The sequence below is a fragment of the Pelodiscus sinensis genome, chromosome 7 (genome assembly GCF_052426305.1).
Source record: "Pelodiscus sinensis isolate ZL-2025 chromosome 7, ASM5242630v1, whole genome shotgun sequence".
Classification (NCBI taxonomy): Eukaryota; Metazoa; Chordata; order Testudines; family Trionychidae; genus Pelodiscus; species Pelodiscus sinensis.
The window spans coordinates 58,217,479-58,238,098 of record NC_143058.1 but is presented as its reverse complement, the minus strand read 5'-3'; the positions used below and the strand labels follow the sequence as shown (position 1 = coordinate 58,238,098).

Here is a 20,620-nt window from a genome sequence, read left to right as displayed (position 1 = left end):
AAACCTCAGATCAATATGGTCACACAACAGTCCAGGTGAAATCATTTTCAAACGCCACCAAGAGAAGGGGGGGAGGAAGAGAGGAGATATGGGTATTGCTCAGGCCTTCAGCGCTGTAGTATGTCACAAGGTTCCTGTGATGAAATGAAGGTGTGTCATGGGGGTTTCCTTCCCCCCCCCCCCCAAATATCCCTATAACATTTTTGCCTGGTTCACTATGACCCCCATGTCTTATCCAGGGTAGAGAAACAGTGGGGGAATTCCCATAAGTATAATACCATTGGTGCTCAGCCCTCATTGTTAGCAACAGCAAAAGCACTACCAGAGACTGGCTGCTACGTTTTTAACCAGAATGCTCAAAGCTGCTGGGGCTGTATGTTTCCGGGGGTCAGCTAAGGACCCAGCCTGTCTGGATTGGGCAGCAGGATGCAACCAAAAATGGCAGGGTCCCTGAAGAAGAGAGATCTTCCCCTACTATTAGAAGAGACTGACTGCACGAGCAGACACATCACTGCTCTGCCCTGCTCCATCAGCATTTCAGGTAGCAGGGCCAAATGGCGGGAAGAAATTGAAGGGAGGGGGAAGTGACCCTGCATGTCTCCCCCACATCTGGTTGAGGGTACACAGATTTGTCTATTTAAGCTTAGGCATCCCTGGTTTAAAAGACTGACAACCACTGCTCTAAGCAGGGCTAGATGACAGAATCAGAGCATCATGGAGTTGGAAAGGACCTCAGCAAGTCATCGAGTCCAACCCCCTGCCCAAAGCAAGACTGATCCCAACAAACGCCGGTTTCCTCTCTGCGCTGATGTTCTTGCCGTTGCCGTGGCAGGAGACTTCCCCAAAAAGGCTCAGTGCCAATACAACTATGGTGCACTAAACTAGCCTTAGCATTGCAAGAAAACCCTGCATCCCTCCAGTGCCACCGGTGCTGCCTGTGATCTGCACTCTCCACTTGTGCTGCAGGGAGGGATAGGTGCACATTGGGCAGCTCAGGTGTGGTGGTGGCAGCTGCCAGGACACTACCAGCCAGGCTAGTTTGAGGGGAGAATGGCAACTGGCATTAAATATCAAATCACAAATGAATTCACTTCTCCTTTCCCATAAAGGTTTCAGAGGCCATTAAAAAAAAATCCTTGAATTGTTTGGTAAGAGAGAGAAATGGAATGGAAAAGTGGAAGCAGCGACAGCTCAAGAACATTTAGCAACAGCAAAAGCACTACCAAAGCATGGGACACATGATTGGAATGTTGGTATGGAAGGGTACGGCTTGCTCAGGAAGGACAGACAGGGAAAAAAGGGAGGAGGGGTTGCCTTGTATATTAAAAATGTACACACTTGGACTGAAGTGGAGATGAACGTAGGAGATAGCTGTGTAGAGAGTCTCTGGGTTAAGCTAAAAGGGGTAAAAAATGAGGGTGATGTCATGGTAGGAGTCTACTACAGGCCACCTAGCCAGGTGGAAGAGGTGGATGAGGCCTTTTTTAAACAACTAACAAAACTATCCAAAGCCCAAGATTTGGTGGTGATGGGGGACTTCAACTATCCAGACATATGTTGGGAAACTAACACAGCGGGGCACAGGCTATCCAATAAGTTTCTGGACTGCATTGGAGACAACTTTGTTTCAGAAGGTTGAAAAAGCTACCAGAGGAGAAGCTGTTCAGGATTTGATTTTAACAAATAGGGAGGAACTAGTTGAGAACTTGAAAGTGGAAGACAGCACGGGGGAAAGTGATCATGAAATAATAGAGTTCATGATCTTAAGGAAAGTTAGAAGGGAGACCAGCACAATTGAGGTAATGGATTTCAGGAAGGCAGATTTTGATAAGCTCAGAGAACTTGTAGGTAAGGTCCCATGGGAAGCAAGACTGAAGGGAAAAACAACTGAGGAGAGTTGGAAGTATTTCAAAGGGATGTTGTTAAGGGCCCAAAAGCAAACAATTCCGCTGTGTAGGAAAGATAGAAAATATGGCAAAAGACCAGCTTGGCTTAACAAGGAGATCTTGCATGATCTCAAAATAAAAAAGGAGTCATAAAAAAACGGAAACTAGGACAAATAACAAAGGATGAATATAGGCAAGCAACACGGGAATGCAGGGGCAAGATTAGAAAGGCAAAGGCACAAAATGAGATCAAACTAGCTACAGGCATAAAGGGAAACAAGAAGACCTTTTATAAATACATTAAAAGCAAAAGGGAGACCAAGGACAGGGTAGGCCCACTGCTCAGTGAGGAGGGAGAAGCAGTAACAGGAAACTTGGAAATGGCGGAGATGCTCAATGACTTCTTTGTTTCGGTCTTCACCGAGAAGTCTGAAGGTGTGCCTAACGTAGTGAATACAAGCAGAGAGAGGGTAAGTTTAGAAGATAGGATACACAAAGAACAAGTTAAAAATCACTTAGGAAAGTTAGATGTCAGCAAGTCACCAGGTCCTGATGAAATGCATCCCAGGATACTCAAGGAGCTGATAGAGGAGGTATCTGAGCCTTTAGCTATGATCTTTGAAAAATCATGGAAGACAGGGGAGATTCCAGAAGACTGGAAAAGGGCAAATATTGTGCCCATCTATAAAAAGGGGAAGAACAACAACTCAGGAAACTACAGACTGGTCAGTTTAACCTCTGTCCCAGGGAAGATAATGGAGCAGGTAATTAAGGAAATCATATGCAAACACTTGGAAGGTAATAAAGTGATAGGGAATAGCCAGCATGGGTTTGTGAAGAACAAGTCATGCCAAACTAATGATAGCTTTCTTTGATAGGATAACGAGCCTTGTGGATAAGGGAGAAGCGGTGGATGTCATATACCTAGACTTTAGTAAGGCATTTGATACGGTCTTGCATGATATTCTTATTGATAAACTAGGCAAATATAACTTAGATAGGGCCATAATAAGGTGGGTGCATAATTGGCTGGATAACTGTAGTCAGAGAGTTGTTGTTAACGGTGCTAAATCCTGCTGGAAAGGGATAACAAGTGGAGTTCCGCAAGGGTCTGTTTTGGGACCCGTACTATTCAATATCTTCATCAATGATGTAGATATTGGGATAGAGAGTACGCTTATTAAGTTTGCAGATGATACCAAACTGGGTGGGGTTGCAACTTCTTTGGAGGATAGGGACATAATTCAAAATGACCTTAGCAAGTTAGAGAAATGGTCAGAGGTAAACAGGATGAAGTTTAAGAAAGAGAAATGCAAAGTGCTCCACTTAGGAAGGAACAATCAGTTCCATACATACAAGATGGGAAGCGACTGTCTAGGAAGGAGCATGTCGGAAAGGGATCTAGGGGTCATAGTGGACCACAAGTTGAATATGAGTCAACAGTGTGACGCTGTTGCAAAAAAAGCAAATATGATTCTAGGTTGTATCAACGGGTGTGTTGTAAGCAAAACTCGTGAAGTCATTCTGCTGCTCTACTCTGCACTAGTTAGGTCTCAGCTGGAGTACTGTGTCCAGTTCTGGGCGCCACATTTCAAGAAAGATGTGGAGAAATTGGAAAGGGTACAGAGAAGAGCGACAAGAATGATTAAAGGTCTAGAGAACATGACCTATGAAGCCAGGCTTCATGAACTGGGTTTGTTTAGTTTGGAAAAAAGAAGATTAAGGGGGCGACATGATAGCGGTTTTCAAATATCTAAAAGGGTGTCACAAGGAGGAAGGAGAAAATTTGTTCCTCTTGGTTTCTGAGGACAGGACAAGGAGTAATTGGCTTAAAGTGCAGCAGGGGAGGTTTAGATTGGACATTAGGAAAAAATTCCTAACTGTCAGGGTGGTCAAATATTGGAATAAATTGCCAAGGGAGGTGGTGGAATCTCCCTCTCTGGAGATATTTAAGAACAGGTTAGATAGACATCTGTCAGGGATGGTGTAGGTGGAGCTTGGTCCTGCCTTGAGGGCGGGGGGCTGGACTCAATGACCTCTCGAGGTCCCTTCCAGTCCTATGATTCTATGATAAGAAAGAGTCAAGTAGCACGCTGGTGGTTAAATCAACATTATTGGGATTTCTTGGTTTTATTCACAAGGCTCTGCAACTAATTTCATTATATTAACCCACTTCAGTAGCCTGTATCTCAAAGTGTAACACGGAGTGCCTGCCTACTGCACAGAGCTGACATGAGACTATCTGAAGGCGTGTAAAATGTTCTGAAGGAGGCTACTGTAGAAATGCAAAGTATGGAACATGCTTGAGAGAGACATGGTCATCTTCATGTTCTGGGACTTCTCTCAGATTTGGGGGGAGGAAAATCCAGAAGTGCTCTGGAATGGTTAGTGCCGATAGCCATGTGACATCCTCCCTTCTGAGACTCCCCTCTCCTCTTAAGTCAAGTCGTTCAGGCTTTCCTGCTGCTTGCCAATGCCTCATTTGCATCTTCTAACCTCCCCACATCTTGGTTATTTTTTGATAAGCAGGGCTGTGTTTGCCAGGGAGGATTTCTTTTACTCTCAGGTTATGCCTACACTACAAGGTTTTTGCACAAAAATGGCTGTTTTTGCACAAAAATTGGCGGAATGTCCACATCGAGTGCATTTTTGTGCAAAAAAAATACAGTAAATCGACAGGACAGAGGGCTTTTGCTGGTATAGTTATTCCTCTCTCCACAAGACATAACTCCTTTTTGCGCTACAGCTTTTGCAGAAAAAGGTGTGTGTGGACACTCAGCAGGGGTTTCTTGCGCAAAAAAAGCCTATCACAAAAAGCACAGGTGTTCTGATGGCCATTATCTGAATGGCCATCAGAGCTTTCTTGTGCAAGAGTGTCCATACAGCGTGTACTCTCTCTTGCACAAAAGCATGTCGCTTTTGAGGTGTGGGCATGCTTTTGCGCAAGAAGTTTTTGTGGAAGATTTGTTCCACAAAAAGTGTCTTGTGCAAAAACCCTGCAGTATAGATAAAGCCTCATTCTTTAATCTACATTTTTGTTTGAAGCTTTGTTAGTGAAAGACAGGACTGTTGTCCCGAAAGGTATTTTCTTCATGCTGGCATCCCTGTTCCGCACATGCTGACTCCTCAGGAATGCTTTCGCTGGGTATTACACAAGTATCTCAGAGAGGTGGGGTACTGGCTGGCTCCCTCCTCATCTGTCACTAAGAAAGGGCAAAATCCCTTTCAACTGATTAACCAGTTAAACGTGATGTTTAACTGGCTACCCAATTAAAGGGGGCACAGGTGGGAGAGGGAGGGAGTGGTGCACCACTCCCACTGGGCTGGAGCAGCCCCCCACTCACCACAGGCAGAGGCTGCTCCAGCCCAGGCCTGCCTGTCACAAATGGGACTGCTCTGGATGACCAGAGCATCCCCTGCCTGTGACATGCCCAGGCTTGCCATGGACAGGGATTGCTCTGGACAACCAGAGCAGCTCCTGTCTGTGGCAGGCCCCCTGCACAGCTGGAGAAACTCCCTGGCCACCGTGGGTGGGGAGCTGCTCCATCCCCTTACCGGTTAACCAGAACCGATAAGCATCACCCGTTAACCTTTCACATTCCCAGTGTCTATACACAGCCTAGCCTCCCTATGCCAGCTTGAATCCAGCTAGCCCAGGTCATGCTAGCAGTGTGCAGACAACACAGCATGGGTTAAATGAGCCAAATATGTAACCAGAGTCCACGCTGGCCTTGTATTACCTGCCTCATCTCCACTGCTACTGTCACCTGTGCTAGCTTTGGGTAGTTAGCCTATGCAGTATTTTCTGTGTAGACTTACCCTAAATCAGTACATCAGCCAGCATGAGAGAGCTGTGGAGGCATTGCCTCTCTTTACAGGCAGAAAGACAGTGGGAGTTTGCTCCCCAGGGAAAGCAAACAAGCCATGCAAAATGCCTGTGATGAAATCCAGACTCCTTTGGTTTCACATTTCATCACCCAACTAATTGAAAGGTGAACTAAGGTGAGAGAGAACCTGGCCTAATGTATGGTTTTGTGTCAGAGTCATGTAACGTTCGTGGTTTGAGCTGAGACTTAGCTTTGGCTGAGTAATAATTTGAGATTTTTTGTTCCTTCAAGCTCAGAATCAAACAAAACCAGACACCCACCCAGACCCCAGCAAAAGGAAACTGTCACGTTAGTCTTAGAGACAGGCACAAGGTACAGGAGAGCTGGAAACTTGACACCTTCATCTTTAGCAGACTCAAGTGCAAATTTTGCCAAATGCAGCTTAGAATACATAGTGCGACTCCCATGAAAGTTTCTGTGCCACTGACTCCCTTCTTTCTGTCACTCCTGTAAGTTATGGGCGTAAACTAAGCATAAGACTAGTGCCCAGGCCAAAGTAGCAGAACTTGCTCCCATTTGGCATTTAGTGGTTGTGCAAAATGAATAACTTACATGCTGAAATAGTGGAAGCAGGAGGTGTAACAGGGAGGTATAAATTAAATCATGCCAAATATTCTACTGTAGTTTAGACTGCACCATTTCCAGCACGCCTGGTGACACAATAAGTCTGGCATGAGTGTGTTAAATGCAGTGGGCACTGCACCTAGTGACACAAAGGCTGAATTAGCTCCCCACGGAATTTGATGCAAATTCCACAAGTCACGCTACTACTGACTGTCTGGTTAGTAAAAGTTTAAATTACTTAGTCATTTACAACCTTCTTATGCCCCAAACTATCATTTATGACATGTAAGATTAAGCACTGGACACTTTTGAGACCTTCCAGAAGCTGTCTCTATGTAATAAAGACAAGTCATTAAAAGGCCACAACACAGGCACAGAGCTACAGAAATTCATACCTGCTTTCTTAGCTCCTTATGTGACTTTCTTTATCCAGATATTTCAGTGCAAAGTCCCAGGAAAGGATCCTTCCATAAAAAAGTTTATTTCATTTAAAAACAATTGAGGTTTTGCAATAACATAGCCTCTTGGAACAGTAGAATAAATCACTGGAAGCAATCAATGCTGTCTGACTTTTTATGCATGCTTGAAACAAGGGCTCTCCCTACTGGTGCCTTGATGTCCTGTACCACAGGCCAACGCTGCAGAGAAAAGTCGTTGATCTCTGACATGGCAACTTATTCCTTTGAGAGTAAATCTTACACCCCTGCACTGAATGCTTCCCAACACTCTCCTGTTTACAGGCCTCAGCACCCACCTGAAGGCATGAGAGAGTACTTTAATCTCTAGGTCCCATTGAGTCCTGGGGCTGCCTGCTGAGATGATATCACACCTTCCAGAAGTAGGCATTTTTGGCAGTGGAAGAGCATCCCAGCGCTAGGAAGCCCCTTCATTTATTTTTATAAACATTCTGGATTTCATGAGAGCCAGCCTCAGAATTCAGAATGTGGATCCATCACTTTGGGTTCAGCCTGTTAGAGAACAAGGGTCACCTGCAAAATTTATAACTGTTTTTGCAAACAATATCCCGCCTCAGAGATTGCCTCCGATTCCTGGCCGTTAGATTCCATGAAACTTCTTGGTGTTTCAAGATTCAAAAATGTTCAATAATATCTAGAGATGGGTCTGATCCAAAATCCTCCTAGCCAAATTGGCCTCCCACCCCACCCCTCAAAACCCCCAAACTTTTGAGGAATTCAAAATTTCAGTACCAATTTTGTTTTTGGCCAACTTAAAAACCCTCAACTCCAAACCAAAGTCAGTGGAGTTGCTCTTGATTTATACAGCTGTCATCGAAAGCAGAGAGTAACCCTCCATTTTACATTAAATTGAATGTGTAATGTACATAATAATGGTTTTCATCTAAAATACACTCTTGGCCTGTTTCCAGAATATGGAATAATCTGAGACAACAGGCAGCAACCCATAACGAATGGGATTTCAACCTCCACAACTGAATTGTGTTCTAAATCTAGATTCCAGGATATTTAAGTGGTCTCTAAAACTGGCAAAAACCACCTTGTTTTTGGACATTTGTCAATAGGGAATGGTCACCAATGCTACTCAAGTTTAAACAATGTAAAGCATTGATTTAAAACAAAAGTGCATATGCCTGGTGAAATGACTCAGTATAATCCCAATTCCGGCCTGTCTTGGAAAATAAGGATTTTTTTTTACTTTTGCAGATCCAGGGAAGCAAATGGATGAAGTACCTGGGTCCCATAGTATTTCAAAGCTGGGTTCCCATGTTGCCCAAACACTGAGCCCTACTGAAGAAATGTGAGTAACAGGAGTCTTTTTATTTTAAATAAAGTTTCCTTTTTGGCATCCTACTTTGGTTTTCAATTATATTTCATTTCAATTGGGAGAATAAAAATATAGGAAGATGAAACCTACCTGTAGCCTGGGCCTTTGATTAATTTACTTTCTAGCAAGTATTGAAACATCAGGGTAGGATTTCTCTCTGATTTTGCCTTACTTAAGCAAACTACATATTGTGAACAATATTCAGAACAATGGACGGCACCAGTGTTCTCTTGTTACATGAGATCAGAAACAGAGCTCTCCATGGACAAGGGGATATGATAGTAAAGAAACGATGAGGAAGGGTCTTGGACCCTGATTCTACAAAGTCTAAATATTTTTAGGGCATGCTGCAAAACCCTCCTCAAACCAGGGTTTGGTGAAGAGGAGACTTCTTTAAATTTGCTAAGGATCTCCCTGTGTTAATCTAATTTAACTCAGAAGTGCTTAGATGGTACTGTACTGGACAGATGAGGAAACCTACTTTGGTAGGAGTTTAATACCTCAGATGAAATCAGATGCCTCTTCTACTTGTCTTACCCCTGGCCCCTGTGACGCACCTGGTGCAAACTCCCTTGCTTTCACGAATTTAATGCAAATGACCCCACAGTACTGCAGCTTCAAATCAAGTGAGCTGTTTGTCCCAGAAAGTGAGGAGCAAATTGTTACATTGATCATGAGCACACTCTGGAAAGATGCCTCTGAGGAACACTAAGGTGACCATCCATCCCATTTTTAACAGGATGGTCCCTATTTAAGCCCTCTTGCAGCTGTCCCAGCTTTCCCAGCGTTTCAGCTCTGGCACGCCCCCTGCTGGGCAGTCGCCATCAGCACAGCTGCAGCAGCCTGCTATTTGTGGCTGGGAGGCGAATGCAGCAGGTGGTGGCCAGCAGGTGGCGCTCTGAAGTAGGGTGCAGAGGCCAGGAGGAGGAGGGGGAGCTTGTCTATGACAGAGTGGTAAGGGCAGGGGAGGGCAAATACCAGCCTGTGGACCAGATCTGGTCTGCCAGGGTTAGCCCAACAGGCCTTCACACCGCCATATTTACCTGCAGGTACAGGGGATTGCAGCTCCTCTTGGCCGTGGATCGCCGTTCCTGGCCAGTGGGAGGAGCAGGTAACTATGGTGGAGTAAGGGCCTGCCAGGTTCTAACCCTGGCAGACAAGATCCAGCCCACGAGCCAGTATTTGCTCACCCTTGGTCTTGCTCGTGTAGCTGCCCCCAGTGTCCCTCTGCAGTATAGCTCTCCTCCAATCAGCACCCTCCATTTCCATGTTATGGAGACCAATAGAAGTCCAGGTTCATCCCCTTTTCCTGGTACAAATAAACCCTGACCTTGCTTTAAGTTAGAAGAAGAGGAAGCTGCACCCCAAATGTGGTGGTCCTAGTTCCTACAGTTAAGAACAGGTGGAACAAGTCCTTTGTTAATGAACAAATGGAATCACAGACTGACAGATGCACATTTATGATATAGATAGATAATAATGCAGTGTGTCTTTTAATGGGGGCTGAAACAACTTAATGCTATTTTGAATGTTTGTACTGCATTGCTGATTGCTTGCTGTTGAACTCACTTAAATCAGAGCAATTTTACCTAGTGTCTCTTGTTGGGCATAGGGAAATATGGTCACCCTAACTAACTCGCTTAAGCAGTGCAGTAAAAGAGTCGCATCCTTCTGGACAAAGGCATTGTCTCCCACTGCAAATTAAATTACAGGAAGGGAAATGGATTACTCCTGCTCTCTGGCCTCTGTATCTCACATCTCTCCCCGCTCCAGACCAGTCACTTTTGCCCAAAGGCAATCAATTAACTTGAGTTAAAACAGAACCACCGACTCTTGTCTAGACAAACCCCAAAGTAAGAAGGAAAACAAACAATGGTGGATTGCACAGAAAATCCATTACCAAAAATGAAGAGGTTTGGATAACATTGAGATAAATTCTTCAATATGTTCTGTCGGCTTTGCACTGCTCCAGTATGCAAACCAGCTGGAGACACACAGCAACTGGACATTTAAGCCAGATTTGTGAGGGCTTTCCATCAGTGAATTGGTGCAAAGCACCTGGACTCCACTAGATAACCTCTTCCTTTTGGAGCAGATAAAGGTAGGATCTTAGACACGTAGCGGTGTGGAGAAGTCACAGTGCTTCATTGAAGGAACACACCTCAGTGTGACTGAACTGGGTGTACATATCAGAGCAGGGCCGAATTTGTCCCTATCAATTTTTTCTGGTAGGACTGGACTTTATCTTCAGATTTATCATGGCCCCTTACCTTTAGTAAACAGATTTATTACATGAAAGTTCCATCTGCAGCTAAAACTGCTACATCCTCTGCTAGTAATGATCATTCTTTATGTCTTTGAGTATAGGATGGTATTATGTCCCTTAGCAGCCAAAGCAATTCCAGAGCTAGAAGAGTACCTCTTGCCATTTAGATGACGGAGTTTTGTTCAGACCAGTGATTTTCAAACTTATTTTTTTCATGATCCAGTTGGTGATGTCTGCGGCCCAACATAATTTGACTAGAGTGTGCGCTCAGGGGTGGGGCGAAGGATGAAAACTTTGGCATGTAGGAGGGGGCTCTGGTGGGGGAGTGTCAAGGCAGTGGCAGGAGGTACTTATCTGAGTGGCTGCTAGTCAGCGGTGTAGCAGGGGTGCTAACAGTCTTCCTTCCTCTCCTGGCACGGCAGACCATGCTGTCCTCAGAAGCAGCCAGCAGCAGGTTCCCAGCCAGTGGGAGTGTGGAGCTAGTGTTCAGGGCAGGGGCAGTGCGCAGAGCCCTGTGCACTCTCCCTCACACACACTTAGGAGCCAGGCCTGTAACTGGCTACTTCTGGGGCACAGTGCAGTCAGCAGTGCCAGGACAGGCAGGAAGCTGTAGTTTGAAAACCACTGGTTTAGAGGATGGATTGAAGTCATGCCTTTCCCAGTTCTGATATCAGTTCACTAGGAGACTTTCAGCAAAATTCTTACTCCCTGTCCCTCTGATTACTATAGTTATTTTATGAATTGGTATAAGACCACTATGTACCTGCATGGCAGCGAGATGCTTTTGAGCATTTTAATACATGTGATTTTGTTACTAACTGTCCAAAGCACCCGCCAATCAGACTTTGAAGTTTTGTTATAGCACAAGAGAGAATGTTACTTGCTTTCCTCAGTAATGAGGAGACAAGAGACCTCCAAGCAGAAAAAGCAGCTTCCTGCTGGGGCCATTACAATTACATAAGTTGTTCACTATATGATACTGACAGATTACTCCAAAGGGTTTCAGGACTTGCAAGGGAAAAGATAAGACAGAAAACATACCAGCTTTTTCTACTCCTTCAGCAGGAGACTCTCTCTCTGGAACTCTGAGATGTCACCAAAATCTTGGTCTGGTTATATTTATTGCTTTAATTTTAAAGGGGTCAAGAGTCTGAATCTGGTAACCGTCACCTAGGACCTTCCAGTCTTAGGGTGGTGCTACAAGAGAATGTTGGAGTAGACACAAGTCATTCTGAAAATCAGCATGCGACAGAGAGAGAAAAAACCACCCTGCCAAAGGAGCTCTACAAGCAACCTACTGCCGGCTTCAGTTCTGTAAGTCTCACAGGACACCTCTCCAGTAGCAAAATGCTTATTACACCCTACTCCTGGAAGGGGTTTGAAAAGAAAGTTAACATTATTCATATTGGAAAGTCTCAGGGGTAACCATGTTAGTCTGTCACTTTAAAAACAACCAGTAGTCCCGTGGGACCTTAGAGACAAATAAAAATATATAGTATCATGAGCTTCAGTGGGTAAGACCCACTTCATCAGATGAGTGTGGGTCTTAACATAAGATAACATAACATAACATAAGAACGGCCGTACTGGGTCAGACCAAAGGTCCATCTAGCCCAGTGTTCTGTCTGCTGACAGTGGCCAGTACCCGGTGCCCCAGAGGGGGTGTACCAAAGACAATGATCAAGCGATTTGTCTCCTGCCATCCTTCTCCAGCCTTTGACAAACAGAGGCCAGGGACACCATTCCTTACCCTTAATAGCCTTTTATGGACCTAACCTCCATGAATTTATCTAGCTCTTTTTAACTCTGTTATAGTTCTAGCCTTCACAGCCTTCTCTGGCAAGGAGTTCCACAAGTTGACTGTGCGCTGTGTGAAGAAGAACTTTCTTTTATTAGTTTTAAACCTATTACCCATTAATTTCATTTGGTGTCCTCTAGTTCTTATATTATGAGAACAAGTAAATAATGTTTCTTTATTCACTCTCTCCACACCACTCATGATTTTATACACCTCTCTCATATCCCCCTCAGTCTCCTCTTTTCTAAACTGGAAAGTCCCAGTCTCTTTAGCCTCTCCTCATATGGGACCCATTCCAAACCCCTAATCATTTTAGTTGCTCTTTTGTGAACCTTTTCTAATGCCAAAATATATTTTTTGAGCTGAGGAGACCACATCGGTACACAGTATTCAAGATGTGGGCGTACCATAGTTTTATATAGGGGCAGTAAGATATTCTTCGTCTTATTTTTTATCCCTTTTAAAATAATTTCTCGCATCCTATTTGCTTTTTTGACTGCTGCTACACACTGTGTGGACATTTTCAGCGAACTATCCATGAGAACTCCAAAATCTCTTTCCTGACTAGTTGTAGCTAAATTAGCCCACATCATATTGTATGTATAGTTGGGGTTATTTTTTCCAATGTGCATTACTTTACACTTATCCACATTAAATTTCATTTGCCATTTTGTTGCCCAGTCACTCAGTTTGATGAGATCTTTTTGAAATTCTTCACAGTCTGCTTTGGTCTTTACTATCTTGAACAGTTTAGTATCGTCCGCAAACTTTGCCACCCCACTCTTTACCACTTCCTCTAGATCGTTTATGATTAAGTTGAATAGGATTGGTCCTAGGACTGACCCTTGGGGAACACCACTAGGTACAGCTCTCCATTCTGAAAATTTACCATTTATTCCTACCCTTGGTTTCCTGTCTTTTAACCAGTTCTCAATCCATGAAAGGATCTTCCCTCTTATCCCAGGACAACCTAATTTACACAAGACCCTTTGTGAGCCTTTGGTGAGAGACCTTGTCAAAGGCTTTCTGGAAATCTAAGTATACTATATCTACTGGACCCCCCTTGTCCACATTTTTGTTAACCTCTTCAGAATGTTACGAACCAGGATTTCCCGGGACAATCCTGCCCGTCCTGCTGTCTGGTTTTGGTCCAGAAATCTGTGGACTGATGTCAGAGTGAGGTGGAGCAGTGGGGAGGGCTAACAGAGGGAAGGGAATGGTGGATGGTTCGCTATGCGTGATTGTGGGCAAAAAGCGACTGACTGTAAAGCCGACATCTATTTTGTTTTACAACATTGACTCCTGAGGAATAAATGAAAGCTTTTCTCGTAACACGGGTGTGAAACAACTAAGCTATTTCTCCCTATGTCCCATGAAGTCAGTTGTCAGTGGTCCTGAGATTATGGCTAATTCCAGGATGCCAAGGTAATTCCTGGACTTGTTCCCCAATGTGAATTTAAGAAGTGGTGAAACCTTAAATGTGGGATGCTCTGAAAACAATGTATGTTATTGCTGGATGTGTGATGAAGTTACATTGTGCCTACAAAAAAAAATACTCTTCTGTCTCATTTCATTCTGAACACTGTTTGAGGTAACTACTATGAGCTGCTCGGTACAAAAAACCTTACATTCTTGTTTTTAACCAAATCAATATACCTTATCAGTAAGTTTCAGAGAAACACTATTACTGTCAATTCCTGTTCCAGGACACAGAAGTTGCAGAGAACAAAGCCATGAAAGGAGAAAGAAATGAATTGACCAAGCTGGTCCCAGTATCGAAAGCACAGAAAAAGAACAACAACATAGACAAACGACACAGCAGAGATGAATTTGTTGTAGGTAAGATCATCACACACAAAGAAAAATTCTCAACTCCAGTACCCTACTTGGTTTTTTAAAAAACACACATGCACACACACGCAAATGGGATATCTGGAAGAAACATCGGGAGCAGAATATTAGAACCAAGATCTGCCATGCAGAACTGAAAAGATCATATTTTTACAGAGCTTTTGTTTTCCTGTCTGCTCTGTTAGCTCAAAAGATCCAAAGGCATTCATTTCTTATTTGTAGATGTGTGATAGCTTTTATTAAGATTAATTCCCTTGCGATTTACCTCTGAACTAGGTAAGGCCAACAGTCACTGCAGTAGAAAATAGCTGTGTTGCAACCATGCATACCTGGAAGGAAATATCTTCTGTTTTGCCAGAAGCAAAAAATTGTATGTAGTTGTGCAAATAGACAGGGTTTATAACTAGATTGTCCCTCCAAGGGTCCCTGCAGTTTAGCAGAAAAGAAACATACATATTGAGAGTTGCACATACATAGTAACTACTCTTCATTTTCATGTTATTTATACAGTATTAAATATTTGTACTGCAGTAGCACTTAGGAGACTAATGTTCTCATTTTGCTATTCACTATATGCAGATTAACCCCCTACCTTAAAGGTCTTACACTGAAAATAGACAATCGAGCAGGGAAGGGACAGGAAATGACCTATCCAAGGCTAGATACCAGGTCAGTAGCAGAATTAGGAACAGAACCCAGATTTACTGTATCCATCCATTAGACCACATTGCCTTTTGGCATGTGTTCACAAGAGAGAGAAACTAAAAAAAAACCCGACAACATCAGCATTTCATATTATTTTTGTCTAGAGAGATAAGGCCTCAAGCAACACCATGAGAAGAGAAAAATACAATTAATGCAATAATTATGACTCTTGTTTGATATAAGAATAATTTAGATAGTAAATCACAGTTGGCTGTCACAAAAAAAACTAATCAAGCATTTCTTTGTAATTGTCCTGATAGTCATCTCTAAACATTGACAGAGCTATATTATTTTTTTTTTAATTTCATCATTGCAGACCTAAATGTTTTGCAGACATAATGTTTTGGCTCTTTAATTTAAGCTGAGCAGGAAACATGGCAAAATCAGAAAGACAGGAGCTCCAAGTTCTTCTTTTCTATGCAGGAGATTTTGCACATCTAAAATGAGTGTTTACAAAACAATCTTGGATCTTGCCTAGTATTCACACTGCCTCCCAATAAATTAATACCAGCTCCTGAGCATAAAGACATGGAATAGATTTGCCTATAGTTGTAGGTACCTGCATTGCAGATGGGCATGTAGACAACATGGAGACATCCAGAACACACTCTGCAACTTGACCATAGTTAAGATTACAGCGGGTGGCTGCATCAGCTGACAAAAAAAAAAAAAAAAAAAAAAAAATCAACATTTGGAATGCATTGTGTTCTGACAGGAAAACCAAAAATGAAAAAGGCTGATGGGAAAAGAACATTCTCTCTCAGGAAAGAGACTACCAGAGTCAAAAGACCAGAGACCATCCAAGAACCAAAGCATGAGGAAGGAGGGCAGGAAGCAGATCAGAGCAGTACAGCCGCTGGGGATGAGGAATCAGGTGCTGACAGGAGTCCTTCTCCCTCCAGCTCTTCTATTAAGGACCATCTACTCCCTCCTGGGAACCCCGAGTTCTGTTTTGAAGACAATGGCAGTCCTTCTGGGTCTAGTCCAGTTCCCATTCACAAAAAAATGTCTCAGAGTCGCCCAATAATCACCACCACTGTCAGTGGCATGGAATTGGACGTAGGCACAAACAGCAAAATTTCAGAGGTAAGATCTGGGGTTTTCCTTTCTAGCCAGCGACGGAGCAGAGTGAAACACTGAACTGCCTCTCACATTCTAGGATGGTAATAGGGACCTACCTGGTCTGGCTCTCAGCCCACTTCAGTTTCCTTCATCTTCCTTCCGTGTGGTTCAGCTGCTGAGGGGACAGCCCTCTGGCCGGCTCACAACAAGGCATCAAGTCCAGACCCAAAACACATCAAAAATATTCTGTCCCTGTCTCAAGTGGGGCTCAGCTTTGCCTTATGGAACACCTGTCTCCTCTTTTCACATTGTTCTTTGAACTCACCTGTCCTACCAGCTTCCCCTTGATCTCACTGGCGAAGAAACCCACACTCACCCACCTTCCCCTAGAGACCAGAGCATTAAATACCATAGGGATTTTAAAAGGCTGCGTAATGTTATGACCAAAAATCACAACATGTGGAACTACATTTGTTGCAGTAAATGTAACAGATATTTCACCTTCTTGCTCTAGGAAAGAGACAACTGCCTTAGCTGCGCTCCTCAGAAATGGTTTGCCTTAGAATGGGGGGAGAAGCCTGGGGAAAATGGAAGGCTATGAAATCAATCTGGATCAAGCAGGCTCAGCAGGTTTTTTCCCCAGTGCTAGCTGTGATCTGCCCTCCTGATGGGAGTACTGTCCTCTCTGGAACCTCTGGCACAAGATCTCTAAACAGTTCAACACTGAACCACGCGTTCCCCCAGGACTGTATTGTCCCAGGCTCTCTCCTTGGCTATTTTCACCCCTCCCCAGGTTCTTCTATTTTCTGTTTCTTCATAGGCCTTTCCCACAGCCCTTCCAATGCTTTGTTAGGGAAAAACCCTGCAGTAGGCTTCAGGCCCGAGATCTATCAAGCAACCTTACCCACTCACACCCATGCAGGTTCCTTAACATTCCTTCCCAGCATGCTTTGTAGTAGCCTGCAGTCCTATAATAGGGAGACTACAAGTTCTGGAATGCCAGCTTTTCAAGAGCCAGAATTCAGAGCCGGATGTGGCAGGCCCAAGCCTATCCTTAAAAGCATAGTAGTCATGTGATGTGAAGAATAACTTGAATGTTGTGTTTCAACAGAGATGCAAACATTTTTTCTTTGGAGGGGCCAGAGTTTAAAAACAATACCTGTCATCTATCACTCCAATGAGTTGTTTTATACCATAACTAAATTTGTCTATTTTTAACAGTGAGATGAACAAGCTTCTGTACCAAATTCAGTGTTTCTACCATTTATTAGTACAATACCTATTTTTTCAGGCGTGGGAGGTAAACCTCCATGAGCCCCAAACTGTCTACACTCATTTGCATGAGTCTTGGTCTCATTTGCATATTTTCTGCCAATCCGTTTATGCACTAGGGCTTTTGCACAAAAACAAGCAGTGTGGACATTTTCTTTTTGTGCAAAACCCCCTTTTTCCGCAAGATCCTTATGGAGTATACCGATCTTGTGGAAAAAGGGTTTTCTGAACAAAAAGAAAACGTCCACGCTGCTTGTTTTTCCGCAAAAACACTAGCACAAAAATGGATCGGCAGAAAATATGCAAATGAGATCATGACTCATGCAAATAAGTCCCTCATTAGCACATTTTTTGCAGACAAAACTCAATACTGGCTACGTTTACACTGGCAGCTTCTTGCGCAAGAACTGTTTTGCGGAAGAGTTCTTGCGCAAAAAGTCTTCCACAAGAGCGTGTCTACACTGGCATGTGCTTTTGCACAAGCGCATCTATGGCAATGTGGACGCTGTCTTGCACAAGAAAGCTCTGATGGCCATTTTAGCCATAAGGATTTCTTGTGCAAGAAATTCATAGATTCATAGACTTTAAGGTCAGAAGGGACCATTATGATCATCTAGTCTGACCCCCTGCACAGTATAGGCCACAGAATCTCACCCACCCCCTCCTAGAATAATCCTCTCATCTATATCTCAGATATTGAAGCCTTCAAATAGTTTGAAGACCCCAAGATGCAGAGAATCCTCCAGCTGTGATCTGTACCCCATGCTACAGAGGAAGGCGAAAAACCTCCAGGACCTCTGCCAATCTACCCTGGAGAAAAATTCCTTCCCGACCCCAAATATGGTGATCAGCTAAACCCTGAGCATGTGGGCAAGTCTCACCAGCCAGACACCCAGAAAGTTCTCTATAGTAATTCCTATTATCCCTCCATTGACCTATTCCCCACTGATAATGAATGGTCAATTAGTTACCAAGGTCATGTTATCTCATCAAACCATCCCCTTCATAAACCCATCTACTTTAATCTTGAAACCAGATAGATCTTTTGCCCCCACTACTTCCCTTGGAAGGCCGTTCCAGAACCTCACTCCTCTAATGGTTAGAAACCTTCATCTAATCTCAAGTCTCAACTTCCTACTAGCCAGCTTATATCCATTTGTTCTTGTGTCCACATTGGTATTAAGCTTAAATAATTCCTCTCCCTCCCTGGTATTTATCCCTCTAATATATTTAAAGAGTGCAATCATGTCCCCCCTCAGCCTTCTTTTGGTTAAGGTAAACAAGCCAAGCTCCTTAAGTCTCCTTTCATAAGACAGGTTTTCCATTCCTCGGATCATCCTAGTGGCCCTTCTTTGTACCTGTTCCAGTTTGAATTCATCCTTCTTAAGCATGGGAGACCAGAACTGCACACAGTATTCCAAATGGGGTCTCACCAATGCCTTGTATAATGGCACTAACACCTCCTTATCCCTACTGGAAATACCTCGCCTAACACATCCCAAGACCGTATTAGCCTTTTTCATGGCCATGTCACAATGGCGGCTCATAGTCATCCAATAATCAACCAGGATTCCAAGGCCCTTCTCCTCCGTTACTTCCAACTGATGTGTCCCCAGCTTATATCTAAAATTCTTGTTATTAATCCCTAAATGCATAACCTTACACTTCTCACTATTAAATTTCATCCTATTGCTATCACTCCAATTTACAAGATCATCCAGATCTTCCTGTATGATATCCCGATCCTTTTCTGAATTGGCAATAGCTCCCAACTTTGTGTCATCCGCAAATTTTATCAGGACACTTCCACTTTTGGTGCCAAGGTCAGCAATAAAAAGATTAAATAAAATTGGCCCCAAAACTGATCCCTGAGGAACTCCACTAGTAACCTTCCTCCAACCTGACAGTTCACCTTTCAATATAACCCACTGTAGTCTCCCCTTTAACCAGTTCTTATCCACCTCTCAACTTTCATATTAATCCCTATCTTTTCCAATTTAACCAATAATTCCTCATGTGGTACTGTATCAAATGCCTTACTAAAGTCGAGGTAGATTAGATCCACTGCATTTCCTTTATCTAAAAAAATCTGTTACTTTCTCAAAAAAGGAGATCAGGTTGGTTTGGCACGATCTACCTTTTGTAAAACCATGTTGTAATTTGTCCCAATTGCCATTAGCCTCAATGTCGCTAACTACTTTCTCCTTCAAAATTTTTTCCAAGATCTTGCATACTACAGGTGTCAAACTAACAGGCCTATAGTTACCCGGGTCGCTTTTTTTCCCTTTCTTAAAAATAGGAACTATATTAGCAATTCTCCAGTCAAATGGTACAACCCCTGAGTTTAGAGATTTATTAAAAAATTTTGCTAATGGACTTGCAAGTTCATGTGCCTGTTCCTTTAATATTCTTGGATGAAGATCATCTGGGCCCCCCGATTTACTCCCATTAAGCTGTTCAAGTTTGGCTTTTACCTCGGATATGGTAATATCTACCTCCACATCCTTAGTCCCATTTGTTATGTTACCATTATCCCTAAGATCTTCATTAGCAGTCCTACTTCTTTTTTTGTTTTTTCCTATTTATATGACTATAAAACCTTTTACTATTGGTTTTAATTCCCTTTGCAAGGTCCAACTCTATCTGACTTTTAGCCTCTCACTTTGTCCCTACATGCTCTAACCTCAATAAGGTAGCTTTCTTTACTGATCCCTCCCATTTTTGACTCCTTATATGCTTTCTGCTTTTTCTTAATCACCTCTCTGAGATGCTTGCTCATCCAGATTGGTCTAACACACCTGCCTATAAATTTTTTCCCTTTTCTAGGGATACAGGCTTCTGACAGCTTCTGCAACTTTAACTTAAAGTAATTCCATGCCTCCTCCACCTCAAGATCCATAATTTCTTTAGTCCAATCAACTTCCCTCACTAATTTCCTTAATTTATTAAAGTTAGCCCTTTTGAAATCAAAAACCCTAGTCTCAGATTTATTTTTGTTTATCCTTCCATTTAATTTGAACTGAATTAGCTCATGAACACTCGAGCCAAGGTTGTCCCCTACAGCCATTTCATCTATGAGGTCCTCGCTACTCACCAAAACCAAATCTAAAATAGCATCCCCCCCTTGTTGGTTCAGCAACTACTTGATGAAGGAATTCATCAGCTATCACATCTAGGAAAATCTGAGCCCTATTATTATTATTACTAGCACTTGTTCTCCAGTCTATATCTGGAAAGTTGAAATCTCCCATGATCATGCAGTTTCCATGAGTATTTACTTCATTAAAAACATTAAGGAGGTCTCTATTCATATCCAAATTGGATTCTGGTGGTCTATAACACCCCAAGCACTATCCCAGGGGAGGATCTGATAGTTTTCTTTCCCAATGTGATTTTTGCCCAAACAGACTGTCTTCTCCATTCCATCATTTTTTATTTCTTTACAATCTACCTCATCTTTAATATACAATGCGACTCCACCACCTTTACCCTTATTTCTGTCTTTCCTAAACAGCACATATCCTTC

General features: G+C 43.1%; 2 protein-coding genes across 5 annotated transcripts in view; one reads left to right on the top strand and one right to left on the bottom strand.

The window, feature by feature from the left end:
• Nucleotides 1–20,620, bottom strand: part of SUMO1 (small ubiquitin like modifier 1) — a 115,994-nt gene that overhangs the window by 63,946 nt on the left and 31,428 nt on the right. For 2 of the 3 annotated variants that reach the window (XM_089779806.1, XM_089779807.1), the window contains exon 5: nucleotides 15,320–15,414. In XM_089779806.1, the coding sequence (XP_089635932.1) occupies nucleotides 15,320–15,414 (95 nt within the window). Of the gene's footprint in view, nucleotides 1–14,312; nucleotides 14,482–15,319; nucleotides 15,415–20,620 lie in introns of those variants that run through there. The other variant, XM_089779805.1, reaches the window with a different exon arrangement.
• Nucleotides 1–20,620, top strand: part of KIAA2012 (KIAA2012 ortholog) — a 125,892-nt gene that overhangs the window by 92,980 nt on the left and 12,292 nt on the right. For both annotated transcript variants that reach the window (XM_075933852.2, XM_075933853.2), the window contains exons 16-19: nucleotides 8,020–8,113; nucleotides 11,546–11,720; nucleotides 13,911–14,043; nucleotides 15,476–15,846. In XM_075933852.2, coding sequence (XP_075789967.2) covers nucleotides 8,020–8,113; nucleotides 11,546–11,720; nucleotides 13,911–14,043; nucleotides 15,476–15,846 — 773 coding nt within the window. The remainder of the gene's footprint in view (nucleotides 1–8,019; nucleotides 8,114–11,545; nucleotides 11,721–13,910; nucleotides 14,044–15,475; nucleotides 15,847–20,620) is intronic.